Source organism: Cygnus olor, chromosome Z (genome assembly GCF_009769625.2).
Source record: "Cygnus olor isolate bCygOlo1 chromosome Z, bCygOlo1.pri.v2, whole genome shotgun sequence".
Lineage (NCBI taxonomy): Eukaryota > Metazoa > Chordata > Aves > Anseriformes > Anatidae > Cygnus > Cygnus olor.
The window spans coordinates 38,322,683-38,339,817 of NC_049198.1; the positions used below are offsets into that span (position 1 = coordinate 38,322,683).

Sequence of the window (17,135 nt, forward strand, 5' to 3'; positions counted from 1 at the left end):
TCAGCCATCCTGGAATCCATTTTGCTAGAACTACTGCAAATTTTAACACATTTCTAACTTTCTGCTATCAAGGAATAGAAGATCGGTCTTGGTTCTCAGAAATAATATGACAGCAGAAAAGCACTATGCCAACAAAAAAATTCACTCTCTATTAAATATGTACATTCCCACTCTTACAAATTCTCACCCAGTTCTTTTACTGGAAGACATGATGAACATGTATTTTAGAAGAAAGGGTATGTCCTTTAGGCAGTTTTAAATATAGTACTTGCTAACTTCATCGAATGTTTCTTTGTTTCTTCACTATGGGAAAAGCAGAATACAAGTCACTGATTTTCCTTATCATTCAATGTTTTCTATATTTTTCTTATGTTCTTTTTTATTATTTATCTGAAGTAAGAATATTCTTTCTTATTTGTTTTCTCTCTGCATTTTGCCATGCCTTCACCATGCCCCCATCTCAAAGACATTTCTAGTTCTGGAGAAAAAACGTAAAGATAAGAAGTGAAGCAATGCACAGAAACTGGTAAAGCTGAAAAGTGAGAAATGAATAAAACAAAATTCAAAGTTTTACTGAAACTAAATGTAACTTATTGAGTTTTCAAAATTCAGAAACTATAATGGGTTCCATATTTTAAAGTATAAACATCCTTCATATAGTTTCACAGCACATCATCTTTCTTTTTTTTTTTTTTATGAAGTATTTTACTGAACAGAGAGAAATATATTATCCATTGAATTTTAGCCACTTTAGTTCTTTAGTTTGAATTCAGAAAGGAGCTAATTTATATTCTGGATTTTGTGTCAACTTCAAGTGCTAGAGCAGATTTTCTTCCACTGTTTATATCATTGACAGTTCCACTGTTCTGTGTGACTTGAAAACTTCAGAATGATATGCCAGAAGAAGGACAGCATGGCTGCATGTAAGCATGATACAGTTACAGTTCATAACTAGTATGGTCTTATCTTCAGTGTCTGCTGAGTGAATCTCAAAAACATTCCCTGACCTACCGAGATAGCATTTCTGAGTAAGAAAGGAACAGCAACGAAGATATATATACTAATCAGTGAAAAGCCTGGTTCAAAACAAAGTTCTTCATCTCTCTAGAACACTAACTACTCTAGACACCAAGCATCTGTATGACATTCTGAAAGCTAGAAAATTACTGCTTACACAAGCTTTTCAAGCTGCTATGAATTGGATAAGAAATTCTGTGACTGCATTTACATCTAAACACCAGCCTCCTCTGCGTATGAATGTGTGCTAAACATTAAATGGTGAATTCTAACTGCTTGCTTATTAAAGGATAAGTTCATTAAAGGTAAGTAGTCTAGTTAATATAAATCATATCTTCTACCAACAACTGCAGTAGTCACAGATTTGTCTAGCATCTACTGCAGAAAGCAGTAATAAACAACTATTTTTCTAGTTAATACAGTTTCATTTTTAAAAAGACAATTAGAAGTAAAATTTATATTTCAAAATAATAAAAGCCACCTGATGATTTCTCCAATTTAAATAGAGTATTGACAACATAGCTTAATAAACCCAGTGAAAGTCTGCTCCATATCTACTACTAGAAACATTAAAGTAAATATCAGGAAGTTTTTGGCAAAAGGTCTATGGGGTCGTTTCACCTTGCAAGATCTAAAATGTTAAAGCTATACATTTAAAAAAAAAAAAATGTGTATGCCCTAAGCCGTATCTCCTCTTTGCCCAAATGTTGTTAATAATTCTGATACAGAGAAATCAGTCTGACTCTCCATTAGTTCATTCTGCTTTTAAGTAATTTTATCTTTAAACAGTATAGGAACATATTTGACAAAACAGAGTACCAATGTACCAAAGAGATGTTCACCATATAATGTAGTTCTACAAGTTATCTTTTGTCAAATGAGAAAAGTCAATTCCCATTCAGTACTTTTCATCTTATTTCAGAGTACTGTACCAAGGAAATCAGTGGCATTATTCTCTATTTTATTAAAATTTCCATAGTCATGGAGAAATTGTTACAATGTACAGAATCATTGTTCATCCATAACCAACCACCTGGCCACAACCACATGTGAGAAGAGATGCAAAGGCTGATGAAGTACCTTAACAGTCCTAGTCTGCCTCTTCACACTAATTTCCTACTCTTTGTGATGGGCTAGACAGTTTCAACTGAACTATGACCCTGAAGAACTAGATACTGGTGAGATGAAGTTCAGGTTCACTGAACCCAGTTTTGAATAGATTTGCAGTAATATGACAGAGGACAACAATCAGAGAGAGAAATAGGTCTTGTCCACAAAGTCACCAGTGGCACTTTACTAGGCCATGAGCTTCAGCAACAGAATATATGAAAAACATTTACCCCAGATTGCTCCAAGGACACCATGAATATGTGTAAACATTTCCTAAACCCCTAATACATCTATTGTGAAAATAAATTCTTACAACAGTAGCTGAATATTTTTTATGAAGAAAGTTGCTTGAATTATATGTAAAAGCTGCACTTTTCCTTGCTTTAAATAGTACACCAAGTGTTTATGGTCTTTTTCTGATCAAAATCTCAGTTCATTTATTCATGACACAAATGTAAGAGCTTAATCTAGAAAATAAGAAAAAAAAAACAAGAAAGAAAAATGTTTAAATGGCTGTTAAGAAGAAGCCAAATATACATATCTCATTAAATACTAATACCCAATCAAAGGCAATATTTTGTACCTCACAAATATGTTCACTGCTTCTCAACAGGGAAAAATTTGTAGCCAAATAACAGCAACACTGCCTTATCCATTCTTGTTTAGCAACACTTGCTCTAGGTCTCTGTGATACAGTGCCTCCTAAGCAGTGTTCTTTTGTACAGCAAACAAAAAATAAAATGTAAACATTCATATGCTTAAGTATTTTCCAGATTGCAACATAAGCTGATATAACAGCTTTCAGTAGCACTGTCCATGTTAGAACAAATATGTTACCACACCTTTCAACTGAGAAAACTGAATTCCTTCTGAACAACCTTCATCTGCTAGTCTGTTGTCACATATAGAGCTTGTGTTGCATTAAGCCAAGTAGTTGTTACAAGAATTCTTTCCCAACCAGAGTAAAATGAAATAATTTTTATCAAATAATTTAATCCAATCTTAGCTGACTTATTTCTCTGGATTCCAAAGGTGAGTTGCTGAAGTATGTATGTTACTTCCTGTGACAGATTTTGGTGTTCAAAGTTAGGGACTGACTTTCCTCATTCTACCATTATCCATGCCATTAGCTTTGTGAGGCTGGCATCTTTTGGCCTTACTTTAATTCAGATATCAACTTCACTCTCTAGGTCAGAATACAAGCTTTAAATAATGAACAGCTAGTTTTACAATATGCACAACAGTGTGTCTGTTAAATAAAAACAAAGCCTGTCCAGGTTTTTATATGGTAATGCTGAATTCAAGTGCCTACTACATACTGTTACAGCAAACACAATCAATTTCACTATACACCTCTATAAGTCAGGACTGCATTTACTCTAGAAGAAAACATTAAACAGAAAAAAAAAAAAAGAAAAAGGAAAAAAAATGAAAAAAAAAGAAAAAAATGAAAAAAAAAAAAAGATATTGTGCTCTTGGACTGGGCAGGTAAAGCTGGAAGGCTTAAGCTTCATGCTGTTGCTGCACTGCAGAGTTGTACCTCTGAGGTCCCAAATAACTTTGGATGTGGCTGCATACCAGTCACTTTCCTTGGACCAGTCTCTACAGGAAAGCAACAAGAGACTAGGCACCTGGAGGAGATCTTGTGAGTCCACAGAGTGGCTGGAAAAACAATTTTAGGGGCTCAAAAGAGGAAAGGTGAAGGTCTTAAAGGAAAATTGAATATCAAAGGACATTTGAAAAAAATATATATATATTCCTTTTAATGAAGCCCAAAGCATAAAGACAATAAGAGTTCTTTTGTTGCACATTTACCACCCACACTCAAAGTGCTTAAATTCTCAGGGGAAAAAAAAAAAAAAAAGAAAGAAAAAAGAAAAAAAAAAGTCAACATGCAGAGTACGGAGACAGTTTGAAACCACATCTATTTTAGAAATGTGCTAGCACGAACTTCATTTCTTTCCCACCACCCGTAGTTCTCCAGACCTTCCAGGGCAAATTTCTGTGATCTTCTCACAACAAAAAAGATGAGGTAGCCACTCCCAGCAAGTGTGCATAGGGCTAAGAAGTTAGCAAGAACTCTCAGGAATCGAGTCAAGTGAATGTTTTCCTCTTTTCGGCTCTCCTGCTCCTCCACAATAGCTTCCTGCACTTGTTAAAAACAAAAGAATATTATCAGTACTTAAATGGTCAAGACTCTACATTGCTTAGCCAGTAGTTAGAATTCAGTTAAATCAGTTGTGATGATGCAAATGCACACTTGGGCATCATGTTTTGAGATAAAATTATATTGTCTCATAAAATCTGTTTACATCTCTTTAGCGAGCTTTGTTTTACCTTAAAGCTTGTAGTGATCGAAGCAAACTTATTATCTGCTGTCTCAGGATTGCCTATCAGGTAGTCCCAGCTTGTGAACATTTTCCAGCTGAAATTAAAACTAGTGTCATCTCCACCACCATCTTCATTTGCATTCCTTGCCATTCTGCAAAAGTCAAAAAGACATAGAAAGGTCCTATTAGAAGAAGTTTTGCTATGTGATCATGTTGTTTGTTTGTTTGTTTGTTTTCATTCTTCCTAAAGCTCTAGCATTATTCTGAAAAAAATATATATACATATTATCAATGCAATCAGCCATGTTGCAATCAGTCAAGTATAGAAAAATCTGTTTGAAACAAGGGAGAAGGACAGAGATTTGAAATTCTTAGCTGTTTTTATTTATCAGCTCACAACACATTTTTGTGAGAAAAAAAGAATTTATTTCATGAACATCTCATAGAACTTCCACTGGTTAAGAAACTCAATAGTGAACACAATATCAAGAAGATCTCTTAAACAGAAAGCTGCAGAACAACCTGAACTGAAGTAGATTTGATTATAGACTTCATTAAGAGGAAAAAAAGAATTCTAAAATAACCAACCAGGATAAAATCTGTTTTTACCAAATAAATAAAACTCTATTAGAGCTTTCTATCTTGCCTCTCATCTCCTATGCACTTATAAACAAGATTTATAACAGTATCCACAAACATCAAATTCTTTCTTCAGTGATTTGATTTCATCTTGACTACTAACTTTTCTTTTTCAAATTATTGTCATTCATGTAATAAAAGTGGTCTTGCTTTTGCCTACTTCATCTCTTAATTCAACTCATTAAGCACAAGTATGGATTATATTGGTAGGGAACAAGCCATTTAACCTTGGATACAGTATTGATTTCTTGGACAGAAAATTGCACCCCTTAAAGCTGACTAATGCAGTCGAATTATGTTGTTAGTATCAATACATTCGATATATCACATTACTAATGGTCCGGTGAAATGCATACTCTCATATCCGGGAAGAGAATCATAAGTAAGTAATACGGCAAATACTTCTGAGCTGGCATAAACTAAAGCCATTGGGGAAAGGAGAGATTGGTTGGTTGGTTGGGGTAGTTTTTGTTGTTGTTTGGTTTGGTTTTTGATTGTTTCTTTTAGTTGTTTTTGCTTGTTTGGTTGGTTGGTTGGTTGTTTTTTTGGTTTGTTTTTTAAAGATTATATACAGAAGAGAGAGACTTTATGAAGGGTCTTGGTGAGAATTTGCCCTGCTGCTGGTTTCTAGACTAAGATCATTCCTTCTCAAGAATTCCTAACAAAACAGTGAATATGGTTGGGATATTATTTCCATGAGACCAAAAATGTTTCTATTTAGTGACATACACAGGAAGAGCTGAAGAGTGGAGCCATAATTCTAGATGTTTCCCCTAAATATAATAATACCATCTTACTACCTCTTTCACACATGCACACTCTTTCCCAGATCTCTGTTAACAGGATAACAACAGTAGCACTTCCCATTATATTGCTTTCTGGAGAAACAGCAAAGAGAAGAAGACTGCAAAAACTGTCCTTAAGATCACCTAATTATAGATCAGCTTTAGTGTCACATGACCAGATGGGAAGCTACTAGATACGCTGTAGTTTTCCTCTTCGGTCTTTGTTTTATTCTGAGGGATTCTCTGATAGATTCTCTGAGACTAAGACTTTTCTAATTTTCACAGATACGTTATCAAATAAATATTTTAAATGACAGTTTCCAGCTATACCAATGACTTTTTTATTGCATTAGTTTTTTTCTTAAAAAAAACAAAGATATGTGTAATTGATGACTTTTTTTTCTTCTGAAATTCTTTTGCCCTATGCAGGAAACGATGTAATATTAGAAAAACAGATCATAATTTAATCTAGTGCTCATGAAAGTGAAAAATTCTGGCCTCAGCATGAAACATTAGAAATAAATTAACTGTGATCTTTTCAAAAGTGTCCTTGAATCTTGACCTGCAAAGCTCCACTTTTCACCCTTGCTAACTTTTAAAGATGCATTACAAGCTAACTGCATTTATTGCAGTAGGTGGTCGTCTTGCTGGAATCAAGGGTATTAAATATTGTATTTACTAGCAGCCAATCTCCTCTGAAAATATTAGAATTATCACAGTCTATTCTAATAATTAGTTTGGCTATAAAATAATAATAAATGAGTATTTGTTTTAATTCTGATCCTAGGACAAAATTGAAGTCTGAAATTTGAGAGCCAAAAATGTCTCACTAATTGTACTGCCTAGGTCCAATTTCACTTACCCATATGCTTCCTACTGATTTAATGTTATGTTTTTAGCATTAATATTAAGCATAGTTTTCCTGGGTAAAACACTGCTGGAAATCATTTTCTGTGCCACAGGACATTAAACCTTTACTATGATCAGTGGTATTAATTCTTCTCTACCACTGTGCAAATGTGACCTAACCACCATAGTCTTGCTGAGAGTCATTTACTGCTGACTGTGAGTTACACAGAGAATTATTTGCCATATGTTTCTTTCTTTCTTGTCTTCTTCCTTCTTAAAAGAAAGTAACGCACATAACGTATCATTGAAGGAAGAACAGTTGAATTTCCTGAATGTTAGCTGACATTATGCTAGATGCAGAGCATAATGACAAGAAGGGCTGACAGCTCTGTTCCTTACTTTACGCACTTATTTTACACTTTGAAGTTGCAGGAGAGAAATACTGTTATTTCAATAAGGACTTTTCCCACTTCCACAACAGACAGCTGCTAATGCCAAAAAAAAATAAGTGTAGGCCCAAGGAATCTTATATGACTTTGACATGTAAAAGAGGCATCAAAGGCAATAAGAAAGGGTTCCATAAGTACCTCAGTAATAAAAGGAAGACTAGAGGAATTGTGGGCCCTCTCCAGAAGAAACAGGAGACCCAGTCATCCAGAGAAGAGAAGGCTGAGGTACTGAATGACTATTTAGCCTGTCTTCACTGACAAGAGCTCCAGCCATATGGCATGGGTCCCAGAAGGCAAAGGCAGGGACTGGAAGAATGATGAACCACCTAGTTGAATTAGGATTATGCGGCAAGGTTTTGGTAGCAGAGGTTGTACGGGTGGCCTGTGTGAAAAGAATCCAGCAGCTGCCCCTTATTAGAAAAGAGCCAAGTTCAGCCAGCTCCAAAGGGGCCCACCACTGGCCAGAGTTGAGCCAATAAGCAATGTTGTTTGTGCCTCTGGGAGAGCAGAATTAAGAAAGGGAAAAACTGTGCTGCAAAACAGCAGCTGGAAGAGAAGAGTGAGGAACAGCCCTTCAGACTCTCAGGGCAGTGCAGCAGGAGGGCCGGAGGTGCTCCAGGCACACAGCAGCAGTTCCCCTGCAGCCCCTGGAGAGGCCCCTGGTGGAGCAGGCTGTCCCCCTGCAGCCCACGGGTCCCACATGGAGCAGATCTCCACACTGCAGCCCGTGGAGGAGCCCCCGGTGGAGCAGGTGGATGTGGCCTGGAGGAGGCTGCGGCCCATGGAGAGCCCCCGCTGGAGCAGGCCCCAGGCCGGAGCTGCAGCCCATGGAGAGGAGCCCACGCAGGAGCAGGGGCTCTGGGGGGAGCTGCCACCCACGGGGACCCATGCTGGAGCAGTTTGCTCCTGGGGGAGGGATGGACCCCATGCTACGGAGCCGTGTGGGAGCAGTTCTTGAAGAGCTGCTGCCTATGGGCAGCCTCCGCAGGCTCAGTTCGGGAAGGATGGCATCCTGTGGGAGGGACCCCACGTGGAGCAGGCACAGAGAGTGACCGTGAAGGAGTGGCCAAGACGAAGCATTAGGGACTGACCGCAGCCCCCATTCCCTGTTCCCCTGTACTGGTCAGGGTTAGGACATAGAAGAGGGTGGATGGGGGGATGGTGTTTTTATTTTGTTTTTGGTTTCTCACTGCTCTAGTACTTGTTGGTAATAGGTAACATATTTTACTAATCTCTCTGTGCTGGGTCTGTTTTGCCCATGATGGTAAATGGGCAAGGATCTTGCTGTCCTTATCTCAACCCTTGAGGACTTTCCATCGTATTTTCACCCCCTTTCCTTTGATGTATGGGGTAGAGAGAGAGTGGTTGTGGTGGAGTTCAGATGCCCAGCTTGGTAAAACCACCACACCAGTGCTGTAGAAGATCAGGTTCGAGACCATCTGTATGGTCACTAGTGGGGTCCCTCAAGGCTCCATTTTAGGGCCAGTCCTCTTCAGTGTCTTTATAAATGATTTGGATGTAGGACTAGAAGGTGTTCTGAGCAAATTTGCCGACGACACCAAACTTGGAGGAGTTGTGGACTCTGATGAGGGTGGAAAGGCCTTGCAGAGAGATCTGGACAGATTGGAGAGCTGGGCAATCACCAACCACATGAAGTTTAACAAAGGCAAGTGCCGGGTCCTGCACCTGGGACAGGGCAACCCTGGCTATACGTACAGACTGGGCGATGAGACGCTGGGGAGCAGCCCCGCAGAGAGGGATCTGGGGGTTGTGGTTGACAGCAAGTTGAATATGAGCCAGCAGTGTGCCCTGGCAGCCAGGAGGGCCAACCGTATCCTGGGATGCATCAAGCACGGCATTGCTAGTCGGTCAAGGGAGGTGATTGTCCCGCTCTACTCTGCGCTGGTCCAGCCTCACCTCGAGTACTGTGTGCAGTTCTGGGCACCACAGTACAAAAAGGACGTGAAACTGTTGGAGAGTGTCCAGAGGAGGGCGACGAAGATGGTGAAGGGCCTAGAGGGGAAGACATATGAGGAGCGGCTGAGGTCACTGGGCCTGTTCAGCCTGGAGAAGAGGAGGCTGAGGGGGGACCTCATCGCAGTCTACAACTTCCTCGCGAAGGGGAGTGGAGAGGCAGGTGACATATTCTCTGTTATCGCCAGTGATAGGACCCGCGGGAATGGTGCTAAGCTGAGGCAGGGGAAGTTTAGGCTGGACATCAGGAATAGGTTCTTCACCGAGAGGGTGGTCGCACACAGTAACAGGCTCCCCAGGGACATAGTCACTGCGCCAAGCCTGTCTGAATTTGAAAAGCGATTGGACTGTGCACTTAGTCACATGGTCTAAACTTTGGACAGACCTGTGCAGTGCCAAGAGTTGGACTTGATGATCCTTATGGGTCCCTTCCAACTTGGGATATTCTATGATTCTATGATTCTATATAAGGAACCTGAAGGTGCACAAGTCCATGGGATCTGATCCATGGGTCCTGGAGGGAACTGGCGGATATAGTTGCTAAGTCACTGTCCATCATATTTGAGAAGTTGTGGCAGTCTGGTGAAGTTCCCAGTGACTGGGAGAGGGGAAACATAACCCTCATTTTTAAAAAGGCAAAAAAGGAAGACCCAGGGAACTACAGGCTAGTCAGTCTCACCTCTGTGTCTGGCAAGATCATGTAGCATACCCTGCTGGAAACTATGCTAAGGGACATGGAAAATAAGGAGGTGGTTGGTGACAGTCAAAATGACTTCACTAAGGGAGGATCTGCCCAGAGAAGTTGCAGATGCCCAATCCCTGGAAATATTTAAGGCCAGGTTGGATGGGGCTCTGAGCAACCTGGTCTGTTGGGAGGTGTCCCTGCCCATAGCAGGGGGGTTGGAATTTGATGATCTTTAAGGTCCCTTCCTACCCAAGCCATTCTATGATTCTGTGACAGAAGTCAGCCTTTCTTTGCATTTTAGCTCCATTACTGTGTTCCAAAGTGTATTTTTTCAAAGGTAGTCTTAGTGATCAACATCGATATTACATGTCTTTCAAAATGTACTTCACTCCAAAGCCAAACAGAACTTACGTTCGAATGACAATCATAAAGCTGTAGCCAATAGTCCCAACTCCGACAAGGAAATAGGAAAGAGGCATCCTGAACTTGAGCCATCCAATTGTCCTCTGGTTATTGTAATAACCGTAAAAGAGCACAGAATACTGTGCAAAGCCCTGAAAATTCAATAAAAAAAATTAACATCATAAGTTTGTTAGCTATGCACTTAATTAGAATTCTACCAACAGCAACATACTGAAACATTAATTTTAATGCATTCAGAACAGTTATAAGCATCACTATAATAAAGCTCACAGGATGGACAAACCCTCCTTTTGTAATTTTTAGAAAGACAGAATATTTCATGTCAATTTGCAAATATTTTATCTTTAAAACTACAAGGACAGTCTTTCTACTGAAAAAAAAAATAAAAATAAAAAATCACATACTTAGTTTTACAAATTACTTCCAGCAAAAATACAATATTTTTTTGCTTCATTTCCACATTTCTTGTATATTCTTTTTAATATAAAATTCTCATACACATTCTTTGTCTAATGTTGTTTGCTGTTCACTGGGTGATCATTCAGTATATGTTAGTCGATACATAGCTGCATTTTATTGAATAATTATTCAGTGTGCAGGGTTTGTTAACGCTTTGACTCCAGGTTTATAAGGAATGCAATGCAAATGTATCTTTTCAGCAGTTCGAAGTTTATCTATTTTTCTAAAAGCCTTAATGAGGATCCCTTTCTCTTCTACAAGTCATATTGCTGATTTTTCAAAATAATTTACTAGTAAATGGTTAACAGTAAAAAAAAAAAAAAAAAAAAAAAAAAAAAAAAAAAAAAAAAAAGCTGGTATCTAAAATGATCTAAATACCTGAAGTTTCCTGATAATCCTCAAGTTAGAGCAAGAAATCTCCTCCTAGAAGACTGTACCTAGAAACTTTCAAATGACAACTCTCCATGGCCACACCTCCAGCTGACTGCATGAATTCAAGCCAAATACAGAGTTCAGTGAAAATGTAATTGGTGGATAGATCATGCATTATTTTGACACTGATACAGTAAACTGACGTTTTTGTGAGTTAAAGAAGCCATTTACTTCCCTTCTGCTGTTCAGTAGCTCATATAACTTAAAATAAATAATATCTCTCCCTTATATATTATCTTGCAATATGCACAGTTATAGCTCTTGCTACATCTGTCACAGAGTTAATTGAAAAATTTTGTTTGCAATTCTAATCTGCAAATGAAATATTAATATATCATAAAAATATTATTCAAAATGTCTTGATTTAGGAATCAATGTATCTCTTTTTACATCATATAAGACTGGCTTTCAGAAATACGTATACATACAAGAGTAATAATATTTTCTTTTCTGATAAGGGAAATATTGTTATAGAACGCCTTTATTAATAATTACTAGTAAAACTTTCACACAGTTGGGCCATATTGAAATTCAATAGTTGGTCTTTTGCATCTTTATGCTCATTACAGCATCGTATAACTCCATGTTAGCTTAGCTTTCTTTCAGCTTTCTTTACAGCATGACACAGTTCTGGTGTCAGCCTTTTATATCCCTCAGAGTATAAAAACCTCTCGTAAGTCATTGTTCTGCAAAGTCTGAGATAATTCCTCCATTGTGTGTAATATGTAATTCAGTAAGGTGTTTGTTTGTTTGTTTGTTTGTATGTTTGTTTTTCCTGGACTTTGCCTACAGCATTTCACCATGAAACTTGAAATATTTTTAGCTGTGTAGGCATTCATGGAAGACATATTTTGCTATTTCCTTACCCAAATGTAAAAGAAGGGTAAGATAAAATTATTGGTCTACTGTGTATAATGCAGCTTGATAGTCTGATTCCTTTAGGTTTGGATTATTTTCTGAACTGTAGATTATACAGTATTAAAACAGAATGCCAAGTAAAAAAAAAACTGCGTCTATTTGCCTTGTCAGTAAAATGAGTACAATATCAGGGGTAGAAATATATATATATATATATATATATATATATATATATATAAAACATCTTTTCTTCACTACTTTAAAGAATGGTGATTTTTGGGGGGGGGGAGTATGAAGTAATGTTTGTTGACACGGGTTCACTTGTGTATAACTTACTTTGTAACATACAACAACTGCTATCAGATGAAAGGTACTATTTCCTACACTGCTTAATTAAACATGTCAAAGTCTTCAGGGAATACTTTTTAATTTGACATGCTTCAAAAAAATTCTTTTTTGCCCTCAATATTTCAGGGGATCCATCTTTTTCACTGGCCTGTTCCATGTTTATTTCTACTGCATTTGCTCCCGGTGTTACCTGCTGCTGTAATTCTCTAGACTTTCTTCTTCAGATATGTCAGATCTTGTTTCTCTCAGCTGTTATAAACTTTCCCCTCCTTTCACCATCTGTCTTCATTCATCTTTTCTCAAATCCATTTCTTTTAAAAACTCTTTTCCCATTTGCTGTATAAACCTCCTTTAGTCTCCACTCTCTTTACACTCTCCAAGTCACTATACAATTCATTTTTCTTCACTATTTCTCTGATGTTTAAATTTCTCAGTTTAAAATGTCATAATCATTTAATTTCCCATGTATATGTCTAGACATACTCTTCCTGTCATTCAAATATGTAACCCTGATGAACCAGACACAATGTCATTTTATGCAGCAGTCATTGCAAAATGTTGCAAAATGCAAGATGGCTTTTTAGACAGGTCAAGATCCATTTTATCCATTTTTATCCAAGGAGGAACAACCACTTTTTGAGACAAAATAGAGCAGAAGTCATCTGATCACTTTATGCAGTCAAAAGACAGGCAATCGTTGTACTTTGTACATGTTACATTACTTTTAAATGTAGCATTTTGCAACAAATAAGCCTGAAAGATTTTGCGTGTAAATGAGAAAATTAGTTTATCAAGTTAAGTCTTCTTATATGTTCTGTGGTGTTACAACCAGATTCTTCCTACTGGTGTCTGATGATTGAAAATAAATCCAAGAACCAGCCAACATATAAAGTCAGGTGAGGCTCTGCATTGGAGTATTGAGCCACAAAACAAAAGACCCTATCTGAGACCTACACGTCACAAGATTAGATTTTGACTAACTACAGTCAAAAATGTCAATATTAGGGAGAGGCATAAACGTTGTACCTTAAAATGGTATTTTTGTTGTTGTTGTTTCTTTGTTTGCTTGCTTGCTTGTTTTTTCTTCAAGGGAGCTCAGAGCCATTTTTACTCTCGAAAGGGGAGAAGTATGTAAATCTGTCTGTGCCCTAATGGAAATACTCTTGCAAGCTCAGCAGCCTGCACGGTTTTCTGCACCAACACGATGGGACAGGGCCTCAAAGGTTTCAAACCCACACAGAGAGGCCACTTACAGACAAGTCATTCTGTTAAAAGTTGGAGACACTGAGCTGTAAACTGGAAGAACCTGCACCTGAGTTTATTTTACCTGAGAAATGTGTCTGCTTCCAACATCATGCCAATCAATCCAACTTCATGTCTGACCAATCTGCTTTCTATGATGGAGTGACTACATCAGTCAGTATACAAGGGAAGACTGACCAATGTCATCTACCTGTACTTCTGCAAGGCTATTGACACCATCCCATATGACATCTTGACCTCCAAAATGGAGAGATATGGTTTTGAAGGATATCAGTGGATAAGGAATTGGCTGGATGGCCACATGCAAAGAGCGGTTTTCAATGGCTCTATGTCCAAGCGGAGGCCAGTGACGAGTGGTGTCCCTCAGGGTTCTGTCCTGGGACTGGGACTGTTTAATATCTTTATCAATGGCATAGACAATGAGATTGAGTGCACCCTCAGCAAGTTTGCAGATGGCACCAAGCTGAGTGGTGCAGTCTACACAACAGAAGGAAGGGTTGCTATCCAAAGGGACCTGGACAAGCTTGGGTAGTGGGCCCTTGTGAACCTAATGAGGTTCAACAAGTCCAAGTGCAAGGTGCTGCACCTGGGTCAGGGCAATCCCAGGCATGAGTACAGACTGGGAGAAGAACTCATGGAGAGCAGCCCTGCAGAGAAGGACTTAGGAGTTGGGGTGGATGAAAAGCTTGACATGAGCCAGCAGTGAGCATTTGCAGCCCGGAAGGCCAACTACATCCTGGGCTGCATCAAAATAGGAGTGGGCAGCAGGTGGAGGGAGGTGATTGTGCCCCTCTGCTCTGCCCTTGTGAGGCCCCACTTGGAGTGCTGCATCCAGGTTTGGGGCCCACAGCACAAGAAGGATGTGGGGCTGTTAGAGCAGGTCCAGAGGAGGGCCACAAAAGCGATCAAAGCCTGGAGCACCTCTCCTACGAAGAAAGCCTGAGAGAGCTGGGGATGTTCAGCCTAGAGAAGAGAAGGGTCTGGGGTGACCTTATTGCAGCCTGTCATTACTTAAAGAGAGCTTATGAAAAAGATGGAGAGCAACTTTTTGCAGTGGGTAAACAATAACAGAATAAGGGAGGGATTGGTTCTAAACTAAAAAAAGGGAGATTTAGATTAGAAGTTAGGAGGAAATTCTTCACTGTGAGGGTGGAGAGGCACTGGAACAGGTTGCCCAGAGAGTTTGCAGATGCACCATCCCTGGAGCTGTTCAAGACCAGGTTGGACGAGGCCCTGGGTAACCTGATCTAGTGGGTGGCATCCCTACCAATGGCATGAGGGTTGGAACTGGATGACCTTTAAGGTCCCTTCCAACCCAAGCTGTTCTATGAAGTATATTCATGCTTCCTGCTGCTAAAATAATTAAAGTGCTAGAATATAGTTATATGCATAAGTCCCTAAGTTTTGATGTTCCTTATAGAAAAGAAAGAATGCAGTAGATTGAGATAGAAATCACTCTTAACTCAGTGGATGCTGCTTTCATTAATCTGAAGGAAAATCTTAATTAGATGGTTGCACTGTTTCACAGGTGAAAAGTACCTTTTGATAACATTGACCATGGCCCATAGAGAATTATAAAAACCTTCTAACCAATGTATTGCAATACTGAATTTATCATCAGCTAGCCTTATACAAAATTGGATCATCCGTATATATAATGAGATCAACTGCAGAGAAATGCCACATGCAAAATTAGGTTAGTTGTTTTCAGGAAGAAAAAGCTGTATGGCATATTTAGGATTAGTCTGCTTAGTCTGTCAGTATAGGACGTATAGAACCTTAGGTTAGGCAGGGCATCACATCAACTGTAAAGAATTAAAACATCCTTATTAATCTGGCTAAAATATCTATATATTATATAAGACAGAGAAAAACTAAAAACAACATTCAATTTTAGAAAAAAAAAAAACTACAGAGCACATTATTGGATTTTTTTTTCTTATCCATTCTGCATCCTCCAATGTGGAATCCTAATATCATAAATACAGAAGACTGAATTCATCTTTTAAGTAATGGACAGACTGCACCCAGGGCTGTGAATCCAACTTTGAGACTCTTTCCCATAAGCCTTTTTTATTGCTTCAGATACTGAGATGTGCGTGTAGACACTGAGTTTGATACATTTTTTACCTGAAATAAATGTCTATACATAGATATTTTTTTTTGAGGGGGTGGGGGGTGGGGGGTGGTAAATTAATTCTACTTCTATTTTCTCCTGAAATATTCCATATTAAATCTCTGATTATTAAATAATGAAGCCAAAGTTCATAATAACAAAAAAGTCGTCTGAATATGCAATATTGCAAAATTATGCACTTACACTAAAATCCCAGAGAGTAGCAAAGTTCATAGCACTGGCTTCTTCAGCTCTTGGGACAGTTTTTCTAGGTAGAGAGCCATATGGCTTGCCCATCAAAGCCTGGAACCAAGAAATAAGAGCAATTCACATTTTAAAGCAAAATACCAACAAAAGGAAGGGATAGTGATCTGTCACTTCTTAGGAAGACTTATTTTGTGCTCCTTAGTTCCCTAGTGAGGATGACCTACTTCTCCACTTCTTTTCATGGCTTCTGACATTTAAGATTGAACCTATGCCTAAAGTATTCATTAATGGTCTTTTCTAAATTTAAAGTGACATTTCACTAGCAACAAAGTGCTATCAAGTTGTGTCACCTACATTCAAAGGCAACAAAGAATTTCAAATTGATGAGTGGGCTGTGTCTTACAGACAAGACCAGAAGATTCATTTTTCTTGCATAATGAATTTTATTGGTTTGTTAAATGTGTGGGAAAATGCTACGATTCAATTTGGATTCTGAGTCCCACTGCTCTGGCAAGATACTTGCCAAGCCACAGTATATGTCCTTACAGCGCCCTTTCTAAGCCTCTCCCTGTATATAGTTTGTCATTTTCTCTGTTTTGGCCTCAGTGAAAGATGAATCACACTACTGAAATGGTGTACTAGGAAACTGCTGGAAATTCCTAACTTACAGTTTGCCATCTGCTCACTAGAAGGTGTGAGAATGTGAAAGAGTGAAATCAGGGAGATGGCACAACACTTTTAATTCCATATAAGCCCTCTTTTTAGGAAGGTACTAAAGTGCCTTAAAGGTGCTAAATAAATATTTTATTTTACAAAAGTGGTTTCTGCTTGAAGTACATATTCTGGGCACGGTTTTTAACTTGTGCCTCTCTTGTGACTTTACAGCCTGTTCAGCCTTCTTAACATATGAGTACGAAGGCTGCTGGAAAGGGTACAGGGTGCCTCAGAGCCTTGGAATATATCTTTGTCTTTGCAGTGCACATTTTAATACACCACTTGACTGCTTCTTTGCCTGAGCTCCTCTACTTTTTTCTCTATTAAAAAAAAAAAAAAAAAAAAAAAAAGTTTAACACCATCCCAGTCTCTGCAAAAACACTTTTGGGACACATCCTTACATACATTTTTCTGTTAGGTCTACTCCAAGACACCTCTCTAAAGACAACTTTCCATGAAGTACACCTTCATGACCTT

At 38.6% G+C, this 17,135-nt stretch overlaps 1 protein-coding gene across 1 annotated transcript in view; it reads right to left on the bottom strand.

The window, feature by feature from the left end:
* TMC1 (transmembrane channel like 1) overlaps window positions 1-17,135 on the bottom strand; it is a 62,134-nt gene that overhangs the window by 21,579 nt on the left and 23,420 nt on the right. Inside the window, exons 8-11 of the mRNA XM_040541178.1 lie at window positions 15,942-16,040; window positions 10,250-10,392; window positions 4,465-4,609; window positions 4,079-4,273 (exon numbers count right to left, since the gene is read on the bottom strand). Of these exons, the coding sequence (XP_040397112.1) occupies window positions 4,079-4,273; window positions 4,465-4,609; window positions 10,250-10,392; window positions 15,942-16,040 (582 nt within the window). The remainder of the gene's footprint in view (window positions 1-4,078; window positions 4,274-4,464; window positions 4,610-10,249; window positions 10,393-15,941; window positions 16,041-17,135) is intronic.